Here is a 22381-nt window from a genome sequence, read left to right as displayed (position 1 = left end):
TGACCTGTGTTAGAACTTTGTATAACAAGAATATATACACTACTAATAGCTTTGTCTAATGACAGAGTTTGGTCTCATGACAAATGTTTAAATGAGGCTAACAAAAGAAAAAACAGCTGTATTTTACTCAGATAAAGTTACTGCTACTTGATACAACAGAGAAAACCTGAAAATTGAGTGGCTTAACACAAGAACTTTCTTCTGCACATAAAACCTGATGGAGGTTGGCAGAGACTCACTGCTCTCAGGTGACCAGGCATCCAGGGTGTCTCCATCATCACATGGGCTCCCCATGTTTGCCGCAGAATAGAAGAGAGAACATTGAAGTGGCATACTGGCTGTCTTGTGCCTTGGCCTGGAGGGGACAAACATGCTTCTACTCATACATCCGTAGTAGGGGTTAGCCAAATGGCCCTTCCTAACTATAAGTGGACTGGGAATGGAATCATTCCTACCAAATTGTAGGTGCTCAATTAAGAGCACCCTGTAAATCTTCCCTATAAATCTTAGCAGGGAGGGCTCGCCCCCTGTCCCTCAATAGCATCCTTCAGCATAGCCATTTATAATAGCCTATATAATCTCAGTAGGCTGAGGATTTTCTCCTACCTTTTGATGCATGATCAAAATCATGACTAACCACCACATGACTCGTGACTGAGCCTGTCTGAACACCGGAACAGGTGCCATTAAGCATACTGTGAAAACAGCATTTCCCTGAGACAGATACAGACAAGATTCCCTGGAAGAATGGTGAATTCTTCTTCCTTTTTATTGAAAGTCAGCATGTCTGCTAAGGACTCCAAGATGGGTTTTAAAAATTCACCCTCACGGGGCGCCTGGGTGGCTCAGTGGATTAAGCCACTGCCTTCGGCTCAGGTCATGATCTCAGGGTCCTGGGATCGAGCTCCGCGTCGGGCTCTCTGCTCCACGGGGAGCCTGCTTCCTCCTCTCTCTCTGCCTGCCTCTCTGCCTACTTGTGATCTCTCTCTCTGTCAAATAAATAAATAAAATCTTAAAAAAAAAAAAATTCACCCTCAGGGGGCGCCTGGGTGGCTCAGTGGGTTAAAGCCTCTGCCTTCAGCTCAGGTCATGATCCCAGGGTCCTGGGATCGAGCCCCGCATCCGGCTCTCTGCTCCACCGGGAGCCTGCTTCCTCCTCTCTCTCTGCCTGCCTCTCTGCCTACTTGTAATCTCTATCTGTCAAATAAATAAATCTTTAAAAAAAAATTCACCCTCAGTAAACATTTACTTACACAGTGATTTCCTCGGTCCTTCCTCATCTACCACCTAGGAGGGAGGTTTTGGTTCTTGACCACTTAGTTAATCTCACTCATCAGTATGTGGATTCCATGGCCACATTCAAGTAAGATATTCCATCAAAACCCTATTGCAAATATCAGGTTGTGTCCTAAAAAAGTCCTCTCCAGCCTCAGAGTTATAAACAAAGGCCCTGTAGATTTCATGCCAAATCAGAGTTTATATAATAGCTGATTTGGCAACACACACACACACACACATATACACACACACACACACACACACACGCACTTTGAGAGTGAAGTGGAAGCACATAGGGGAGATAAGGAGGTGTCTAAATCTCACTGTCAGCATCAGTTGCAGTCTGAGGGAGGCCAGGGGGAGAGATGGGAGCTGTAGGGAGTTGGAATGCTCTGAGTCAGGGGAGGCCGAGGGACAGCAGCCATCCTTTCCACCAGAAGCAGGTGCAGCCTCCAGAGGACACAGAGGAGAGCTGGCCAGCAGGTCAGATCCTAGTTTGGACACAAAGGCCCAGTGGGGAAGTCCCAGTGGAGAGAGCTGTCATGCAGGAAAGTGCCAGGACTGGGGACTCGGCACAAGTGCTGAGACCAGGGCAGAGCCAGCTCTTGAGACCCTGGGATGAGGGGCAGGAGGATCCTAGGAAAATGAATCCCATGAACAACCCCCAAATTGTGTTTGATTTTCATTTGCACCTTCCTTCTTTAGACCTGCTTTTAGTACTCCCGCCACAGGGTCCTTCTTTCACTACCTCAAAGCCATCCTGGAATAGTGAGAAGAGAAAGTAATTAAGAGACAGAAGGTTGGCCTCAGGCTGCAAGGAGTGCAACAGCGTGGGCTCCAGAGGAATCAGACCAGGCTTTACCCTTGGTTCTGCCACTCCACCAACTATGTGAACTGGAGAATATTTCAAGTTCTTCCCCTTCCCAGGTTGGAAAAGGCCTATCCTGTAGGAATGTTGGAACATATATAATGTATGTGAAGTACCTGGCACAGTGACTGGCAAATATTGGGTCTTTAATAAATGGTAGTTATTGTTATGTTTTTTTTCACACCAGAAGAAACTACTCTCATCTTCGGGAATTTTTTTTTAACCCAGGAGATGTCAGAGACTGCACTGCTACCTTCTTGAATGGCAGCTATGCTACTGAGAAGAACTCCCAAGTGTCCTGCTTCAGAGAATTTATACATCACTGTTCTCACTTGCCCCTCTTCCTCATTGCTTTTTTTTTAAAGATTTTATTTATTTATTTGACAGACAGAGATCACAAGTAGGCAGAGAGGCAGGCAGAGAGAGAGGAGGAAGCAGGCTCCCCACTGAAGGGCTCGATCCCAGGACCCCGGGACCACAACCTGAGCCAAAGGCAGAGGTCCTAACCCACTGATCCACCCAGGCACCCCTCTCATTGCTTTTTTTTTTTTTTCCAAATTTGTCTTACATGTTGGAGTTCATCACACCATCATTCTTATATAAAAACTGCTCTTACACTCTAAAAATCTATGTGCAGGGTCTTCTTTATCCCTAGCATCATCACTACTAACATACAACCTTCCAAAGACCAGATCCTCAATTAATGATAAGAATAAATGGAGCATGGAGCAAAGAATGTAATTTATTGACATTTAATTTTGTCTGCATTCTTGAATAAGTAAAGAACATCCAGGTATATATCCTTGAATTTTACAAAGAGAAAGACTAAAGTGAATAGAACAAACCAATATTTATCTTTGTTTCTATTTTAAAACTAACAGCTATATTTTTGCTAGTTCTTTCATACTTGCAAGAAAAATCCCCATTCCAAGCCATATTATCTTGTTCTGGAACCCAAAGAAGCAGCAAGGATTTTCAAGTTTTATTACACAACACCAAAACTCTTACTCTTAAGAAAATCCCCATTCCAAAGCCATATTGTGTTATTCTGGAATCCAAAGAATAGGCAAAGATTTTCAAGCTTTATTACACAACACCAAAACTCTAACTCTTAAGAAAAATCTCCATTCCAAAGCCATATTATGTTGTTGTGGAACCCGAAGAAGATGTAAGGATTTTCTAGCTTCATTACACAATACTACTCTTAAATCTGATAAACAGCAATGTGTGATCTATGTCATTTATAAACTTGGATTCTAAATCGAAATAAACATTCTTCCTGAAAGGAACATTTATAAGCTACCAATATACAAAAGGAAAACAAAGAAGATATATATTATGGCCTCTCCAACCCCACCTTAGCCTCACTACTTCAAAGCTGGCTGCTCTCAACAACTACAAAGCAAAGAATCTGCCTCAGCCCTCTCTAGGGAGGAGAGGAGAGGCCGGACTTGGCCTGGGAACGTGCATCGGCCTGGGCAGTAGAGGCCGCCACAGCTGTGGCTCTGGCTCGGGCTCGCTCTTCCTCATCTCGCAGAGCCTCTTCGTAATGGAATGGGAAGGCGCTGGGGACAGTATCATGAACCTTGGCCAAAAACTCCAGGACTCTCATCTTGCTGGTCTCAGCATGGGCTCTCGGGCCCCACAGGAACTCGAAGCGTGGAGGATCACTACCGGGTGCCTGCTGGTACTCCAGGTACTTTTCCTGCACCAAATCTTGGGTGATGAGCTTCCTGGGGTCCCCAAAGACTAAATGCCTCCTGCCATCATGGATGCCCAAAATATTCAGGAATTCCCAGACATCCTCCTCAGAGGCTCGGTTGCCACTCAAGAAGATCACACTCAGAAGAGGCATGAGAAGCCCATTCTTAGGAAAGCCCAAGGCACTGCTCACACTGCCATCAGTGGTGAGGTCTAGGCTGCTGACCAGGGTATATGAGTGACCGCCGGGCTTGACTTCCTTTAATTCTAGGCCAAAGACCAGCTCCATGTGCTCAGAGGCTTTCCTGAGGATCTCGGGCAAGTCCTCCTTGTACCTTTTGTGGATGATCTTCAGCATGTCTGACTTCAAAATGGGTGCCCTCATTGTATGCTTTTCTAGCAGGAACTGCATCAACATCCCCACCTTCCTGGTTAGAAGATCTTTGCGAGCACTCTCAGGGGAAGTTGAGGCCTGAGAGGAATTTTTCTTTTTCTCAGCTTGGCTCTTGGCACCTACATTAGATCTTGGGCGTGAAACACCTGCAGTAGGAGAGCTAGTGGCTGGGGATCCCTGAGGCTCCTGGGAAGTGCCAGCAGCAGGGGAACTCGGGAGAGTATCCCCAGAAACCAGAGAGTCGGAGGACTCTTCGACATTTGCTGCAGTGGCCTGAGTACCCTCAAGGCTCTGGCACTCACCTCGGGCCTGGCGGCGTTTCTCACGAGCGCGGAGCTTACTCTTCTGGCCCCGAGGCATGACTGGGTCAGGGACAGCAGGCACAAGAGTGAGCTGGAAGGCAGGATATGCTGGCACCTGGAGCAGAGAAGATAAGAGTGTGAGCCCCTCAGCAGGGAGAGACCACCTTGGCTTTTAAGGAGCCACCTTTGTAGATTTCCATGAGAGCACGGTTCTAGGACCCAGCAACGCTGTTGCTCTTGTTCAGCCAGGTGTCCTGAGAACCCAGTGGATGAAGTCACAGTAATCCTAGGACTCCCAGGACTTACAGCAGGGTTGGCATCATGGGCTACCCTTTCTTTTTATTTTTTTTTAAAGATTATTTATTTGAGAGAGAGGGAGAGCAGAGTGAGAACACGAGTTGGGAGAAGGCAGAGAGAGGGAAGTAGAAGCAGACTCTCCACTCAGTAGGAAACCTGATTTGGGGCTCAATCCCAGAACGCTGGGATCGCGACCTGAGCGGAAGGCAGACACAACCGACTGAGTCCCCAGGTGCCTTCCGCTACTTTTTCAATTGGGTATTGAGTGTTCTCCCATTTCCTTATTCAGGATCTTCACCTTGACTCTAAACTCTTCCTGGGGCTCTGCCCTCTGCTGATCTGAGGCCATGACCCTTAGACAAAGGTGCTCACATTTCTAGGGCCTGAGTTGACAGCTAGAGTGAGATGACTGGGGCCTATGCCTGCTAACAGCAGGGGCGAGACCCTTCAACCCCACTGTTCTGGAGGCAGTGTCTCCCTCAGACCTCATTCAGGACTTTGAACTTGATTCCAGGTAGAATTTGGTATTCCTCCATTTACCTGAGTCTACAAGCCTTAAAGCAAAGGTTTCACCTCGCAGAGTAGCTAGAAAAGAAGTCACTGTGCTGCACATCTGGGTACCTCACCAGAGGACTCCCTGATACGAGAGCTGGGTACTGTTCTGCGCAGCTCCCTATTTTGAGGAGAGGAGCCCTTATCAGCACTGACGGTTCTATCTTTACTGTGGGGTCAGAACTCCTCGCTCGGTCCATGGGGCTGCCTCCTTTAGATATAGGCCTTTCTCTACCTGAATCACCCCCTAGACAAAAAAAAAAAAAAAATGAGGGGTTACATCAGCCTGAATTACTCCAGGACATTCCGGGACTGCCCTCTTTAGACAAAGGCCCTCGTCTCCCTGAAGCAGCCCATGTGGCAACGAGGATGACGGGATTGCTCGGCTGGTCAGTCTGCTGGGACCTCCCAGAGCCGGACCAAAGGGGCACGTTTGGGGGCCAAACTTCATTATGGCGGGGGAGTAGCCTCTCCAGCTCCCACTCAGGGTCCTCACCTTAATTTTAAACCAGTCCCGGGAAACCGGCCGCCTCCCAGAAAAACGCCGTGCCCAGTGGTCGAGGTCCCGCCCAGAACGGAAGTCGGGTGATCCGCATCCGGGGGCGGGGGCACCGGGGTCTCCAAGGGCTATAAGCAGGGGCGGGGCTCTGTGGGACCCCAGTGCTTGCGGCTCCTCCCTCTGGTGGCCCAGCCTCATCAGCCCCCGGGGCCCCCACCCTCCTGAGTCCCTAGAGGGGAATCTCTGGTCCTGCCGCTCCCTCGCTCCTTCGGGGCTACTCCTTTCTGGGCCGCACAAGCCTGACTGGGGGGCGGGGGGGCACACACTCTGTGAGCCTTCCTCTTTAAGGGGAGATACATTTGCATTGAGGGTCCACACTTTGACTCTAGCTATGGCCAAGACTTCTTCCTCTGCAGAGCTGGGACCCATCCTGTTAGATAAGGCCATTCCTTCCTTGAGACCCACCAGGCAGAATAAGGGGACTCCTCAGAGCGCTTCTGGGTTCCCCAGGGCTAAGAATGGTACAGGATTCTATTGAGCCTCCTGTGCTTTGGTATCCTCTCGTAACACTCATAGCCTTCACATGAATTCTTGTTAGGGCCCAGGTCCCTCCCTCTGAAAAACTGAGGCAGCTTTCATTAAACGGAGGCCCTCGCCTTCCTGAGACTTTCCAGGCTGAAATCAGCCTGACGTCTCTGCTCAGGGCTTTCCAGGCATGACAGCAGTGGAGATGTTATGGGGTCTCCTTTTATGCTGTGGGTGCTGCTTTTGGGTCTTCATCTTGACAGACGACTGATCCTGTACCTTCTCTGTGCTTTCCCGTAGCTATTCATCTTACCTGTAGGTCCTCCTTTCCTGAGAATTCTAAGTTGGAAATGAGGGTGAGCCTTGTCTGATCATGGTCCTTGGGTGCTTCCAAAGACAGACAGCAGGGATGTGATGCTATAGGACCTCGCTCTTTTGGCTGGGTCCTTCCATCATTTCTCACTCATGGTCTTCACCATATCTTTCAGAGCATGGGCTTCCTTTTACTGAGCTAAGGTCACCATCCTTAGGTCTTTCGATGACCCCAATATGTTGGGGTAGTTTTCTTCTCAGTATTCATTCACGGAGGTCCTCATCTTGGCCTGTCTCTTTATTAAAGGCTTCCTGGGAAACATGTTCCTGCAAACACTCCACCAGTTTCTCTACTGCAAGTCTTGCCGAAAATGAGTCCATGTGCCAAAAGTGATATAAGATTAGGAAAATGCAGCATATATCAGGGAGCCCAAGACAGGTGTGGTGTCTGAGGAAAAGAAAAAAAAAAAAAGCTGATCTATTTCTTCTCTTCACTTAGGGTAGCTCTAAAAGATTTGCTTTTTACAGTAAGGATAGAGCCAGATGATTTTGTGAGCCCCGATCTTTGGAGGATAGCTGATTTTATACATGGAGATGATCATATTGTCACTGTCTTGTTATCTCCTTTATTCATATTTATTTTGGTATTCTTATTGCACTTATTATGTATACCAATCCAAAGTTTTGGTCACATAGTCCTCCTTTTTAACTTTTGAGATACATTCTGGAGTGATAGAATAAAGTGAACTAAGTGATGCATGGTCAGCCTTAGGCTGGGAGGAGTGAAAAATTGTGAGGTCTGGACAGAACAAGTGTGTTCCCCTAGCTCTATCACTTATTGTTTTGTGAACTGGGTGCATTAGCAAGTTCTGTGGGCCTCAGGCTCTGCATCTGAGAAGTGGGTTTTTTAAATCCTGTCTTGCAGGGCCTGGTGGGCCACGGTTCATATACAAAAAGGACCTGGAAAGATGCCTGGAATGCACTGAGACTATACGATGTCTGTTATTACAATGGTTATGATTATTTTGACCCCAGAGGATACCACCCACCCTGATGGAATATTTGTCTTAATATAGACGATATCAGAGAGTATATGCCACTCTAAGACCTGGAACACCAAATCAGTCCAAAGTGCTTCTTACAGAAAGACTAAAGTAAATTACCCCCCCCCCCCAAATAAATCATATTTTGAACATGGGGGAGTTTTTTCTACCTGAATGCAACTCAAATTTTCCAGAAATGGAGTCAAAGACTAAATCTTTCCTCTCAGCTGCCTTTTAATCCAAAGTACCCCATCTTCATTAATTTCACCATCATCTAAAATCTATACTCCCTTAGAGTTTGCAGAATTAGAAGCCAAATAAAAAACAAAACAGAACAAAAACAGTAACACTGAATTTGAGTGCTCTTTTAATAAAATGGGTTCTGATTCCCCAACTTAGAGGAGAGAGTACCTGCACAGTGTCTTCTGAGTTTCCAGCCTCAAAAAAGTACTGCCCTTATGTCTCAGAAACTCCCTGGAGATGACTCACATAAAACACCTAGTTTGTGCTGTGTTCACCTGCACTGGGGACAGAACCATAGGACATGTTCCACCCATGCCCTGGGTAGAGATACTCTCTGATTTACTCACAATCCCAAAGTAACTGTTAAAGGGAGTTTTCCATTCCAGACTCAAATCTCTCAACTCAGAGACCTACCACCTGGCTCACCAGTTCCACAGCCACTTTAGCCCACTATACAGCTAACTTAAAATTACTTCCAATCATGGGCGCTTGTGTGGCTCAGTCAGTGGAATGTCTGCCTTTGGCTCAGGTCATGATCCCAGGGTCCCCAGATCGAGTTCTGCATCAGGATCCTTGTTCTGCATCAGAAGACTGCTTCTCCCTCTGCCTGCTACTCTCCCCGTTTGTGCGCTCGCTCGCGCGCGCTCTCTCTCTCTCTTTGACAAACAAATACGTTTTTTAAAAAATTACTTCCCATCGCAGGGCTTTCAGCTGCCCAAAGGCTCAAGCTGCCTTGCCTCGGGCATTTTACACTAGAACACCTCATCTGGAGTCCCCTTCCCTCCCTTTTGCTCCTTATTTTTACTAGTCCTTTCTGTCTTGGGGAGTATCTCACCACTGCTCTTAGACTCTACAGTTTTGTAGGCAGGGGCTGGGCCTATTTTTCTTATCATCTCCAGTACTAGCCAGGAGCCTTCCAAAGAGCAGGCGCTAAATTAATATTTGGGCAGTTAAAGAATATTAAATTAAACATTACCTTGTTCTGAGTGACAAGAAATGATTCAAGGGTTCCAACTGGTTTTACAAAATACTAAGATTCTTATTTTTCAACTTGAAAAAATGTTTCTTCAAGAAATGTATGGCTCATGTCATTCATCAACTTGGATTCTGAAGGTGAATAAACCTTTAATTGAAAGAAAAGTCATTTAAAATAGGAAGAAAATATACGTCTCCAATTTATATGTTGTATAGGAACACAAGTATGTTACACATTGTGTTTCTATGAACCCTACCTGGGCCCTCCACTAGTTAGCCAACTGACTGCCTTGGTTAATGACAAAGCAAAGAATCTTCTTCAGCCCTCTCTAGGGAGGAGAAGAGTGGCTGGACTGGGTAGGTGGCCTGGGTAGGTGCAGAGGTTTAGAGGTTACAGCTCTGCCTCAGGCTCTCTCCTCATCTCGCAGAACCTCTTCCTAATGGCACGGGAAAGCCACAATCTTCGCAAAAACTCCAGGACTCTCATCTTGCTGGTCTCAACGTGGGCTCTCAGGCCCCACAGGAACTCGTAGCGTGGAGGATCACTGTTGGTCACCTGCTGGTACTCCAGGTATGTTTCTTGTTCCAAATCTTCTGTGATGAGCTTCCTGGGCTCTCCAAAGATTAAATGCCTCATCTCAACACAGATTCCCAAACACATTTAGGAACTCCAAGACGTACTCCTCAGAGATGTGGTTGCCACTCAAGAGGACCACACCCAGGAGAGGCATGAGAAGCCCATTCCTAGGAAAGCCCCAGGCACTGCTCACACTGCCATCAGTGGTGAGGTCTAGGCTGCTGACCAGGGTATTGGAGTGACTGCAGGGCTTGACTTCCCTTAATTCTAGGCCAAAGACCAGCTCCATGTGCTCCATGTCCTCAGGAGGATCTCGGGCAAGTGCTCCCTGTACCTTTTTTTGACGACCCGTCAGCGTGCTGCCTGCATAACGGCCGCCCTCACTGCACGCTTCTCCAGCAGGAAGTGCACTGACATGCTCACCGCCCTGGTTAGGGCATGTTTTGCTGAGCTCTCAGTGGGGATTGGGGCTTCAGAGCAACTTTCACTTTCTCATCCTGGCTCCTGACACCTTGTTCAGACCTCATGCATGAAATAGCTACAGAAGTAGTGATAGTGGGTGGGGCTCTCTGAGGCTCCTAGCAATGCCAGCAATAAGGCAATCTGATGGAGCAGCCCCAAAACGGGGAGGGGGGGGGACTCTGCTGCAGTGGCCTAAGCCCCCTCGAGATCCTGGGTCTTACCTCAGGCCTAGTGGCATTTCTCATGTTGTTGGGTTTACTCTTCAGATACTGAGGAATGATGACTCCATGGTCATGAACTGCAGGCTGGACAGTGGGTAATGAGGGCACCTGGAGGAGGGACAATGGGATGGTGTGTAAACCTATAGCAGGAACATTCGACCTTGGCTTTAACCTCTCTAGGTTTTCTTGAGGATACTATCTGGGAACCTACAAGGCTCTTGTTCTCCTAGTCAGCCTGCTCTGAGAAGCTACTGGAGACAGAATGAGCCTTAGGCTACAGCCGGCCAGCCCTGCCTTTCACTGACTAGTGTGAAACATGGCTAGCAATGAGGCCACCTGTGTGGCAAGGGGTCCTCTATGTTTACCTTCCAAATTATCATAATAACTTTTTTAAAGATTTTATCTATTTATTTGACAGAGAGAGAGATAGAGAGAGAGAGAGAGAGAACACAAGCCGGGGAAGTGGAAGTGAGAGAGAAGCAGCCTCCCTGCTGTGCAGAGAGCCTGACCTACGGCTCGATCCCAGGACCCTGAGATCATGACCCGAGCAGAATGCAGATGCTTAATGGCTGAGCCACCCAGATGCCCCCATAATAACTTTTGACAAGGCTTTGAACACTTTGTCTCTGCTATGGTAAAACTGATACCATAAGGCTCCCTGGGACCCATGAGAGAAAGAAGTGAGTAAGACACCTTAGCCTACCACCCTTACCAGGAGGCATTCAGTGCTTATAGGTCTGTGGGGACCTCTCTGTATCAGGCTTGCTAAGCCCTAAGTATCCATTCGGGGTCCTCATTTGGACACTACACAGGGTTGTGGTGCCCGCCCCACCTTCTGCTGACTGGTGACTAGATCCTCGGACCAAGAATCTCACCTCCTCTAGATGTGATATAAAAAGTGATGGGGATCCATGAAAGAAATACTTGATAAGCTAGATATCATTAGAATTAAAGCTTCTGCCCTGCAAAAAATCATTAAGAGAATAAGAAGATAAGTCACAGACTGGGAGAAAATGTTTGCACAGGATGTATCTGATGAAGGCTGTTAGCCAAAATAAACAAAGAACACTTAAAAGTCAACAAGAAGGAAACCAACAACCCAATAAAAAAAAATGAGCAGGGGCACCTGGGTGGCTCAGTGGGTTAAAGCCTCTGCCTTCGGCTCAGGTCATGATCTCAGGGTCCTGGGATCGAGCCCCACATCGGGCTCTCTGCTCAGCAGGGAGCCTGCTTCCCCCTCTCTCTCTGCCTGCCTCTCTGCCTACTTGTGATCTCTCTCTCTCTCTGTCAAATAAATAAATAAATAAATAAATAAATAAAATGAGCAAAATATATGAACAGATACCTTACCAAGAAGGATATATAGTTGGCAAATAAGCATATGAAAAGATGCTAAGCATCATACATCACTAAAAACTTGCAAATTAAAATAAAAATGCAAAGCCACTGCATGCCTTCTAGAAAGGCCAAAATTCAAAGCCCTGACAACGGCAAATGCTGGTGAAGAGCAATAGGAGCTCTCATTCATTGCTGGTAGGGATGCAAAATGGTACAGTCACTTTGCAAAAACAGTTTGGAAATTTCTTGTTACACTAAACATATTCTATACTGTTGACAGGAATGTAAATTAGTACAGCCACTTGGAAAACAGTATGGAGGTTCCTCAAAAAATCAAAAATAGAATTATCATATGTCCAGCAATCCTACTTCTGGGTATATACCCAAAGGAATTGAAATCAGGATTTTTAAGAAATACCTGCATTCCCATGTTCATTGCAGTGTGTTATTCATAATAGCTATGACATATAGCTAAGCAGCCTAAATGTCTATTGATGGAGAAATGGATAAAGAAAGGGTGAAACATACACAGAATGGAATATTATTCACCCCTAAAAAGGAGAAAACCTTGCCAGTTGCAACAATATAGAGGACATTATGCTAAGTGAAATACAACTGACACAGAAGGACACATACTACATGGTACCATTTAGTCAGACTCACAGCAGCAGAGAGTGGAATGGTGGTTGCCAGGGGTTAGGAGGAGGAAGAAACAGAGGGGTATTAATTAAAGGTAACAAAGTTTCAGTTATACAAGATAAATAAATCCTAGGGGTCTACTGGGCAGCACAGAGCCTATAATTAACAATCCTGTATTGCATACTTAACATCCTGCTAAGAGCGTAGATCTTACAGGGAGTGTTCTTATAACACATAAATAAATAAGGTGGGGGAAACTTTTGGAGGTGATGGATATTTTCATAACATAAATTGTGGTGACAGTTTCATGGGTGCATACTAATCTACAAACTCATCAATTTGTACGCATCAACTATATACAGCTCTTTGTCAATCATACCTCAATAAAGTGGTTTTAAAAAAAACCCGAGGGCGCCTGGGTGGCTCAGTGGGTTAAGCCACTGCCTTGGGCTCAGGTCATGATCTCAGGGTCCTGGGATCGAGTCCCGCATCGGGCTCTCTGCTCGGCAGGGAGCCTGCTTCCCTCTCTCTCTGACTGCCTCTCTGCCTGCTTGTGATCTCTCTCTGTCAAAATAAATAAATAAAATCTTTAAAAAAAAAAAAAAAAACCCGACTAAACATCTTATACTATCTAGCAATCATGTCGCTTGGTATTTACCCAAATGAGTTGAAAACTGATATCCTCAAAAAAACCTTCACATGGGGGTTTATAGCGACTTTATTCATAGTTGCCAAAACTTGAAAGCCATGGAGATGTCCTTCGGCAGGTACATAGATAAATAAACCATGACAACCCGACAATGGAATACAGCTTTACCTTATTTTACTGTGATTCGCCTTACTGCACTTCACAAGTTATTTCACTTATTACAAATTGAAGGTTTGTGGCAGCCCTGCACCAAGAAAGCTTCTTAGTACCATTTTTTCCAAAAGCGTGTGCCCACTTTGTGTCTCTGTGTCACATTTGGGTAATTCTCACAATATTTCAAAATCTGCATCATTATTATATTTTTTATGATGATCTGTGACCCATGGTCTCTGATGTTACTATTGTAATTGTTCTGGGGCACCGCAAATTGCACGCATGTAAGATGGTGAACTTGGTTGATAAATGCTGTATGTGTTCTGACTGCTCCACTCACCAGCCATTCCCCATCTCTTTCCCACTCCTTAGGCCTCCCTGTTCCCTGAGGTACAAAAAATGTTGAAATGAGGCCAGTTAACAACCCTGCAGTGGCCTGTATGTGTTTGAGTGATAGGAAGAGTCCTACATCTCTCACTTTAAATCGAAAGCTCAATATCACTAGCCATCAGGGAAATACAAATCAAAACCACTATGAGATACTACCTTATACCAGTCAGAATGGCAAAAATTAACAAAACAGGAAACAATAAATGTTGGTAAGAATATGGAGAAAGGGGAACCCTCTTACACTGTTGGTGGGAATGCAAACTGGTACAGCCACTCTGGAAAACGGTATGGAGGTTCCTCAAGAAGTTAAAAATAGAGCTACCTGATGACCTAGCAATTACACTACTGGGTATTTACCCCAAAGATACAGAGGTAGTGAAAAGAAGAGGCACATGCACCCTAATGTTCATAGCAGCAACGTCCACAATAGTCAAACTGTGGAAGGAGCTGAGATGTCCTTTAACAGATGAATGGATAAAGAAGCCCATATTTACAAGGGAATATTCCTCAGCCACCAGAAAGGATGAACACCCACCATTTGCATCGACATAGATGGAACTGGAGGGGATTATGCTGAGTGAAATAACTCAAGCAGAGAGAGACAATAATCATATGGTTTCACTCATATGTGGAACAGAAGGAATAGCATGCAGGACCATAGGGGAAGGGAGGGAAATCTGAGTGGGGAGAAATCAGGGAGGGAGATGAACCATGAGAGACTATGGACCCTGGGAAACAAACTGAGGGTTTCAAAGGGGAGGGAAGGGGGAGGCGGTAACAGGGTGGTGGGTATTAAGGTGTTTGTTTTGTGGTGATGAGCACTGAGTGTTATGCACAACTAACGAATCATCGAACACTGCATCAAATACTAATGAGGTACTATATGTTGGCTAACTGAACATAATAAAAAAAAAACAAAACAGAAGCTAGAAATAATTAAGCTTAGTGAGAAAGTCATGTCCAAAGCCAAGAAGGCTAAAAACTGGGCCTCTTGCACCAAACAGGTATCCAGGTTGTGAATGCAAAGAAAGAGTTCTTGAAGGAAATTGAAAGTGCTCCTTCAGTGAACATCCTAATGATAAGAAAGCGAAAAAGCCTTCTTGCTGATACGCAGAAAGTATTAGTGGTCTGGACAGAAGATGAAACCAGCTATAACATTCCCTGAGGCCAAAGGCTAATCCAGAGCAAGGCCCTGACTGTCAATTCTATGAAGGCTGAGAGAGGCAAGGAAGCTATGTAAGAAAAGTTTGAAGCCAGCAGAAGTTGGTTCATGAAATTTAGGGAAAAAGTTGTTTCTATAACATCCTCATGCCAGTGAATCAGCGGGTGCTGATGGAGAAGCTGCAGCAAGTTCTCCAGAAGATCCAGCCAGGATCACTGAGGAAGGGGGCCGCACTTGACTGTATTTTCAGTGTAGACAAAACAGCTTTATACTGGAAGAAGGTGCCATCTAGGGCTTTCATAGATAGAAAAGAGAAGTCAATGCCTGGCTTCAAAGCTTCAAAGGATAGTCCGACTCTCTTGTGAGGGGCTAATGCAGCTGGTGCCTGGAAGTTGATGCTAGTGCTCCTTTCCTATCCGCCCAATCCTAAGGCCCTTAAGAATGATGCTAAATCTACTCTGCCTCTGCCTATAGAAGGAACAACGTAAGCTTGTATGACAGGACATCTGTTTACAACATGGTTTTCTGAATATTTTAAGCCTACTCTTGAGACGTGCTCAAAGAAAAGATTCCTCTCAAAATATGACCACTTGCTGACAATGTGCCTGGTCGCCCAAGAGCTCTGATGGAGACAGACAATGAGATGAGGGTTGTTTTCATGCCTGCTGACACAATATCCACTTGGCAGCCCATAAATCAAGGAGCCATTTTGACTTTCAATTCTTATTGCTTAAGAAATATATTTTGAAGGCTATAGCTGCTGTAGATAGTGATTTCTTGGATGGATCTGGGCAAAATCAATCCGAAAATCTTCTAGAAAGGATTCACCATTCTAAATGTCATGAACAACATTCATGATTCATGGGAGGAGATCAAAATATCAGTATGAAAACGAGCTTGAAAGGAGTTGATACCAACCCTCTTTGGTGACTGAGGGATTTAAGCCTTCAGGGAGGAAGTAATGGTAGATGTGGTGGAGAGAGCAAGAGAACTACACTTTCAAATGGAGCTTGAAGATGGGTTGCATCATTGTAATCTCATGATCAAACTTTAATGAATCAAGAGTTGCTTCCAATGGATAGGCAAAAAAAAAAAAAAAAAAAATTCTTGGGGCGCCTGTGTGGCTCACTCAGTTAAGCATCTGCCTTCAGCTCAAGTCATGATCCTGGGGTCCTGGGATTGAGCCCCACATCAAGCTCCTTGCTCAGCAGGGAGCCTGCTCCCTCTCCCTCTGCCTGCTGATCCTCCTGCTTATGTTCCCTCTCTATCAAATAAATACATAAAATGTTAAAAAATTTCATTTAAAAAAGCAGTTTCTTATGATAAAAACTGCTCTTGGTGAAAATGCTTTAAAGGTAGTTGGAATGACAACCAAGGGTTTAGAATATTACATAAACCTAGCTGATTCAGCTGCAGCAGAGTTTGAGAGGATTGGCCCCAACTTGAAGGAAGCTCCACTATGGGTGAAAACTATCAAACAGCATTGCATGCCACAAAGAAATCATTTGTGAGAGGAAGAGTCAATCACTGCGGCAAACTTCAGTGTGGTCTTACTCTAAGGAATTGCCACAACCACCCCAACCTTCAGCAACTCCACCCTGATCAGTGGGCAGCCATCACCATCGAGGTAAGACACTCCACCAGCAAAGAGATTATGATTTGCTCAAAGCTCAGAGGATGACTAGCACATTTTAGCAATAAAGGATTTTTTTAAATTAATATATATGGGACACCTGGGTGGGTCAGTCAGTTAACTGTCTGACTCTTGATTTCGGCTCAGGGCATGATCTCAGTGTTGTGAGATTAAGCCCCATGTTGGGCTCTACCCTGGGCATGGAGCCTGCTTGTGATTCTCTCTCTCTCCCTTTGCACCCCCCCTTTGTCTCCTAAAAAATTAAAGTATGCATATAGTTTTTAGGCACAATACTATAGCACACTTACTAGACCATAGTAAAGTATAAACATAATTTTTATATGCACTGGGAAACCAAAAAAATAAAAATTCCTCTGACTTACTATATTGTGATATTCACTTCACTGCTGTGGTCTGGAACCAAACTCACAGTATGTCAGAGGCATGCCTGTATTGTTCAGTGCCAAAAAGAAATGAGCTTATCAGGCCATGGAAAGGCATGGAAGAACCTTAGATATGTATTACTAAGTGAAATAAGCCAATCTGAAAAGGGCTATATATTGTATGATTCCAACTCTCTTGACAGTCTGGAAAAGGTAAAAACTACAGAAAAAGTGCAAAGATCAGTGGTTGCCAGGGGAAGGAGGGATGAACAGGCAGACCATAGAGAATTTTATTTTATTTTTTTAATTATTATTTATTTATTTGACAGATCACAAGTAGGCAGAGAGGCAGGCAGAGAGGAGGAAGCAGGCTCCACGCTGAGCAGAGAGCCCAATCGGGGGCTCGATCCCAGGACCCTGAGATCATGACCTGAGCCGAAGGCAGAGGCTTTGACCCACTGAGCCAGCCAGGCGCCCCTGACCATAGAGGATTTTAGAGCAGTGAAATTACTATGTACTCTGTAACACGGGATACATGTCATCAAAGATTTGTCAAACCGGACAGGATATAACAACATCAATAATCAACCTCATGTAATGATGAGCTTTATGACGTGTGGCTGGAAATTGAGAGACTCTAGCACATGGACTTCTCTGAGGCAGGATGCTGAGAGTAGGGGAGACTGTGTGTGCGTGTCAGGGAAGACGGTACATGGGAACTCTCTGTACTTTCTGCTCAGTTTTGCTGTGAACCTAAAATTGCTCTATAGGATGAAGTCAGTTTTTTCAAACAAGTGATGCTGGGAGCACTCAGTCTCATACCCTGCCCCTGGGGCTTTCAGTATTGAATGCAAGGGCAGGGCCAGACTTTACTTTTCCCATCTATTCAGGGACAGGTTGTCCCCTTGTTCCGCACTTAGTTTCCTTGATTTGACTCCTGGCAGGGCCTGAAGGTCCCCTCTTTCTTGGTCTGAGGATATCTCCCCAGAGAAACACTTACACTTCCCTTCCCTGAGATCTAAGAGGAAGAGGCGAGAGTGGCCTTATCTGGCCACACCTGCCAAGATCTCCCACAGGTGACAGCTGTGGCAGGCAGCCTGAGGCCTTATGATGGTGAATCCCACTCAGGGTTTGAACCCAGTACCCTAAATCTGACTTATGTGAAGCCCCAAGTCTCCTCTCTCTGCTGACCTGGAACTTCCCTACACTTCTGTTACCCCCCAAGGAGGATGAGGCCAGCTCTGCCTGACGTTTCTGCCAGAAGCCCTCACGGCAGTTGGATGGCGTCTGAGAGTCTCCACCAAGGTAGGTCTGGTGGTTCCTGAGCACACTTGAGCACTACCTCTACTGACCTGAGTCAATCAACTTCAGACCAAGATCGTCACCTTTTTGACCCGGTAAGTGGAAGTCAGCTTCAGCCACATCCTTCCAAGGCTGTTTGGGGACTCTGAGGGCTGAGAGCAGGGTCAGGAGCCTATGGGCCACAGTGTTCTGGGGGGCTGCTGTCTTCACTTCTCATTCCAAGTCCTCACCTTCGCATGTGTCAGAGACTGTGAGTCCTCCCCCTAGGGACCCGAGGCTCCTCCTAAGGTAGGACTCACTTGTCCCTGAGAATCCTGAAGAATAAGAGAGGGGATGCCCCAACTGACAACTTTGCCTGGCATGTTGCTCTCCCCAGTCCGATTATAAAGTGATCTTCATTATGGCTCCTCTTCTTGATGGAAGGCTTCCCGGGAAAGGCCATGTCCCTACAAACTCTTGACCATTATCCCTATTGCAAACACTTCAGAGACTGGGTCCCTGTCCCAGGAGTGTTGTGAGACAGAGGAGCTGTAACACAAGGCAGAGACCCCAGAACACATGCGCTGTCAAAGGACAAAAAATACTTTAATCCGTTTCTTTTCTTTAGCTACCAGACTTGGCTTTTTATGCAACTTCTGTTTGAATAGGTGTAACCTTCTTTATGGAAGGGACTATCCAAAATGATTTTGTGAGCCTTGATCGTCTGAGGTTTTCTGACTTTGTATGTATAGATGATCTTATTGTCACTGAATATTATCTCTTTCTCTTCTTTAGTCACACTTCTCAATTATTTTGATATGGTAATTGCTCTGGTTATGTATTCTAATCCAGTGTCTTGGGCACAGAATCCCTTTTAGTACCTGAGACAGTTTTGTAGTAGTGAGAAGAAAGGGGAAATAAGGAATGTGAAATCAGCCTCAGGCTGGGAGGAATAGAAAAGTATGGACTTCATACTAATTCAGGCCAGGGGTCTTGTTCCAAACCTGTCACTTAGCAGCTAAGAGAAATTGGGCACAAGACCAAACTCTGTGAGGTTGTCTTTTCATCTGTGAAGTGGGTTTGATGGATGGCATCTGTCCTGGGGACTGGTAGAGTGTCCATAATGCACGTAAAAGTAAGGGTTGCTGGGGGGAGGGGGGAGGGAGAGGGTGGTTGGGTTATGGACATTGGGGAAGGTAAGTGCTATGGTAAGTGCTGTGAAGTGTGTAAGCCTGGTGATTCACAAGCCTGTATCCCTGGGGCTAATAATACATTATATGTTAATAAAAAATTTAAAAATTTAAAAAAATTTTTAAAAAACGTGCGTGGCACATTGCCTGGCCAGGATTGCACTTTAAAGGATGCCAGTTCTTACTCTAATTTGTGCCCTGGAGTTTCAACTCACTACGAAGATACTTAATTTTAATCCGGGGATGTCAGGAACTATGCAGTGCTCTAGAACAAAGAAAACTCTATCAGACAAAGCAGTGCTTAGCAAGAAATGCTAAGTAATAGTTCCCCATTCAAGTATGTCACCCAATGGTCGGCATAAGGTCGACTTCCTTAGTGGATGCAACACGAAGCTCCTAAAACATGTTTCAAGGCCGCCAAAAGCACCTTCCTCTCAGCTGCCCTTCTTTCCAAACCACTCTGACTCTCATTCATTCAACCACCAGTAGAAAACTAGACCTTGCCTGGAGTTTGCCAAATGACAAACAAGGTAACCTAATTCGAATGCTGTGTTAGTGGAGTGGGTCCTGGCTCCCCCAGCCCAGGGCCAAGGGTGCCAGTCCAGTGGATTCTGGGCATCCACTAAGGGAATACTCCCTTATTTCTCAGAAACTCTCCAGAGATGATGTAAATACAACCTCGAATTTGCACACTGCCTTTGCCTGCACCGGGGCAAGAGCACAGGACACCTTCCATCCCCTCCCCAGGTGATTTCTCTCTGGTTTTCCCACCATCCCAAAGTAACTGGCAAGGGCAGTTTGCCATTCTGGGCCCTGTTCTGTGCAGCCAACTTAGAATTGCCTCCCCCTGAGGGACCTGCAAGCTCCGAAGGCCCAAAGGGGCCCTGCTTCAGGGCACTGACACTTAACTCCTGCTCTCACCTGGAACCACCGCTTTCCTGTTTTATCTCATCTTTCCACGAATCCCTTCGGTCTTAGAGTTTATATTACCATTTTCCCTTATACGATAGATGCTTCTCCACTCTATAACTTTATGCTCAGTGTCTCAGTCTTTTTCTCAGCTCTCCCAGAGCCAGTATGAAGCCTTCTGAGAGCAGATGCTCAGGCAATGTTTGGGGAATAAATGAGCCTGAAGCATGGCATCTAATTCATGAAGGTTTAATTCTACACTCTTCAGTTAGTGAAGCACATACTCTTATTTAGAACTTTATAAAACACAGAGTAAAGAGGATTAGGATGTCAAATACCAACCATCTTATGATTTTCCTCCATATCGATTTCATATATTTTACTACTTATTTTTTTCACGTTTTCAAGGAAACACAGGCACCAACGCCATGTTACATTGTACCAGATTACTAAATAAGGTGGAAAATTTCCCAATTTGTTCTATAAAACAGCAATACTCTTAACTCTTAAACCCGATAAACAACAATAAGTGAGACCAATGTAACTCATGAATTTCGTTTATAATGCTAGATAAGGCTTCATTTTGAAGTAACATTTGAAAAAAGCAAAAAATAAAAATGCTGATAAATCTCCAAATTACCCATACAGAACAGGAGCACGGAGGTATTATACACCATGTTCCCTCAGTCACGCCCTGTCCTCTACTACTTAGAACACTGACTGCTCCCTTCAGCCACAATATGAAGAACCTGCCTCAACTTAATTAGGTGTGGGAGGTTCTGCTAGACATTCCCTGGAACATTCACGGGCCATGGCACCTGTCTCAGCCTGTCGTGTAACCGTGGCTTTGACTCGTTCTTCCTCATCTCGCAGAGCCTCTTCATACCAGGAGTGGAAGGCACTGGGGACGGTATGATTAATCTTGGCCCAAAACTCCAGCACCTTCATCTTGCTGGTCTCGGCGTGGGCTCTGGGACCCCACAGGAACTCGTAGCGTGCGGGATCACTGTTGGCCACCTGCCGGTACTCCAGGTACTTAAGCTTCACCAAATCCTGGGTGATGAGCTTCTTGGGTTCCCCAAATATGAAATGCCGCTTCCCCGCGAAGAGTCCCATCTTATTCAGGAACTCCCAGATGTTCTCTTCCGTGGCACAGTTGCCCTTCATGAAGATCACACCCAGAAGATTCATCAGAAGACCGGTCTTGGGAAATCCTCTGCCACGGCTTATAGTCCCATTGTTAGGGAGGTCCATCTTACTGACCAGGATATAGGAATGCTTGGTAGAATCAACTTCCTTTAAGTCAACACCAAAAACCACTTCCAAATTGAAAGAGGCTCTTCTGAGGATCTCAAGGAAGCGATGTTTGTCCTTTTCATTGACAATCTTCAGCATATTGGCTTTCGTGATGAGCTTTTTCCTTTTGAACATATGCATCAGGAACTGCACCAAAACACCCGTTGCTCTGGTTAAAGGGTCTCCTTGAGACTGCACAATGGTGAGTGGGGCCTGGGAAGAACTTGGCTTTTTCTCAATTTTGCAGGTGGCTCCTTTATATGATCTTGAGGGAGAAACGCCTGCAGGCTTGGTGGATAGGGCTCTCTGAGACCCCTTGAGAGTGCTACGTGACCTAGCTGCAGGTTCTCTGTGAGTAAGAACACCAAAGGGCGGAGGGGCCAAGGAGGGGAAGGCTTTCTCCTTGGCTACAGTGGCCTGAGCACTGCTCGGATGCTGGATCCCACCTTGGGCTTGGTGGCGTTTCTCACGGGTGTGGAGCTTACTCTTTTGTCCCCGAGGCATGATGACTGTGGCCAGGGACAGCAGGTAGTAGTGTGGGTAGGACAGGAGGTGATCTGGGCATGAGAGAAGAAAGGATGAAAGGGAGCACCTTCTACAGGGAGAGACCACCTTGGCTTTAACCAAGGCTGCCTCTGCAGGTTTCTGTGAGGGCACGGCTCTGGGAAACCACAGGGCTCCTGTTATGATCAACCTGTACTCTGAGAATCCTGCGGAAATAATTAAAGTGAGCCTCAGGGTGCAGCCTGCCAGCCCTGGTTGGTGCTTACTGGTGCTGAAAGCAGCAGAGGCAGGTCCAGTCCTTGTGAGATCCTCTCTACTCTAGAGTGTGAGGATCCTTTCCGTTCATATTCAGGACCATCATATCCACTTTTGTCAAGGCTCAGGCCCTCTCCTCTGTGCTGCTCTAAATTTACATCTCAAACCCAGGTCCTCAACTTCTTGGGATCCCTCAGGAGGAACGAAAGGGGCACCTTGGCCCATTACTGTTGCCTCCACCCACTACTGTCACCAACTGCTGACAGTTCTGTGGGACTCTCTATTCTAGAGTCATTGGGGTTCTCAGTCCTCATTCAGTGTCCTCATCTTGGCTCTAGATAGAGCCTGGG

At 45.9% G+C, this 22381-nt stretch overlaps 2 protein-coding genes across 2 annotated transcripts in view; both read right to left on the bottom strand.

The window, feature by feature from the left end:
• Window positions 1-3572: 3572 nt before the first annotated feature.
• The window catches only part of LOC123935099 (melanoma-associated antigen B4-like), a 30507-nt gene continuing 11698 nt past the window's right edge, over window positions 3573-22381 (bottom strand). The window contains exon 2 of the mRNA XM_045995553.1: window positions 3573-4658. Within this exon, the coding sequence (XP_045851509.1) occupies window positions 3573-4658 (1086 nt within the window). The remainder of the gene's footprint in view (window positions 4659-22381) is intronic.
• On the bottom strand, window positions 20736-21776 carry MAGEB3 (MAGE family member B3). The gene has a single exon (XM_045995554.1). It carries the CDS (start codon window positions 21774-21776, stop codon window positions 20736-20738), a length of 1041 nt encoding a protein of 346 aa, XP_045851510.1.

The sequence above is a fragment of the Meles meles genome, chromosome X (assembly GCF_922984935.1).
Source record: "Meles meles chromosome X, mMelMel3.1 paternal haplotype, whole genome shotgun sequence".
NCBI lineage: Eukaryota > Metazoa > Chordata > Mammalia > Carnivora > Mustelidae > Meles > Meles meles.
The sequence above is the reverse complement of the archived record's forward strand: the minus strand, read 5'-3'. Positions and strand labels throughout refer to the sequence as shown.

Coding starts and splice junctions, on each gene's coding strand:
- MAGEB3 (XM_045995554.1), bottom strand. CDS start 21,776: ATGCCTCGGGGACAAAAGAGTAAGCTCCACACCCGTGAGAAACGCCAC.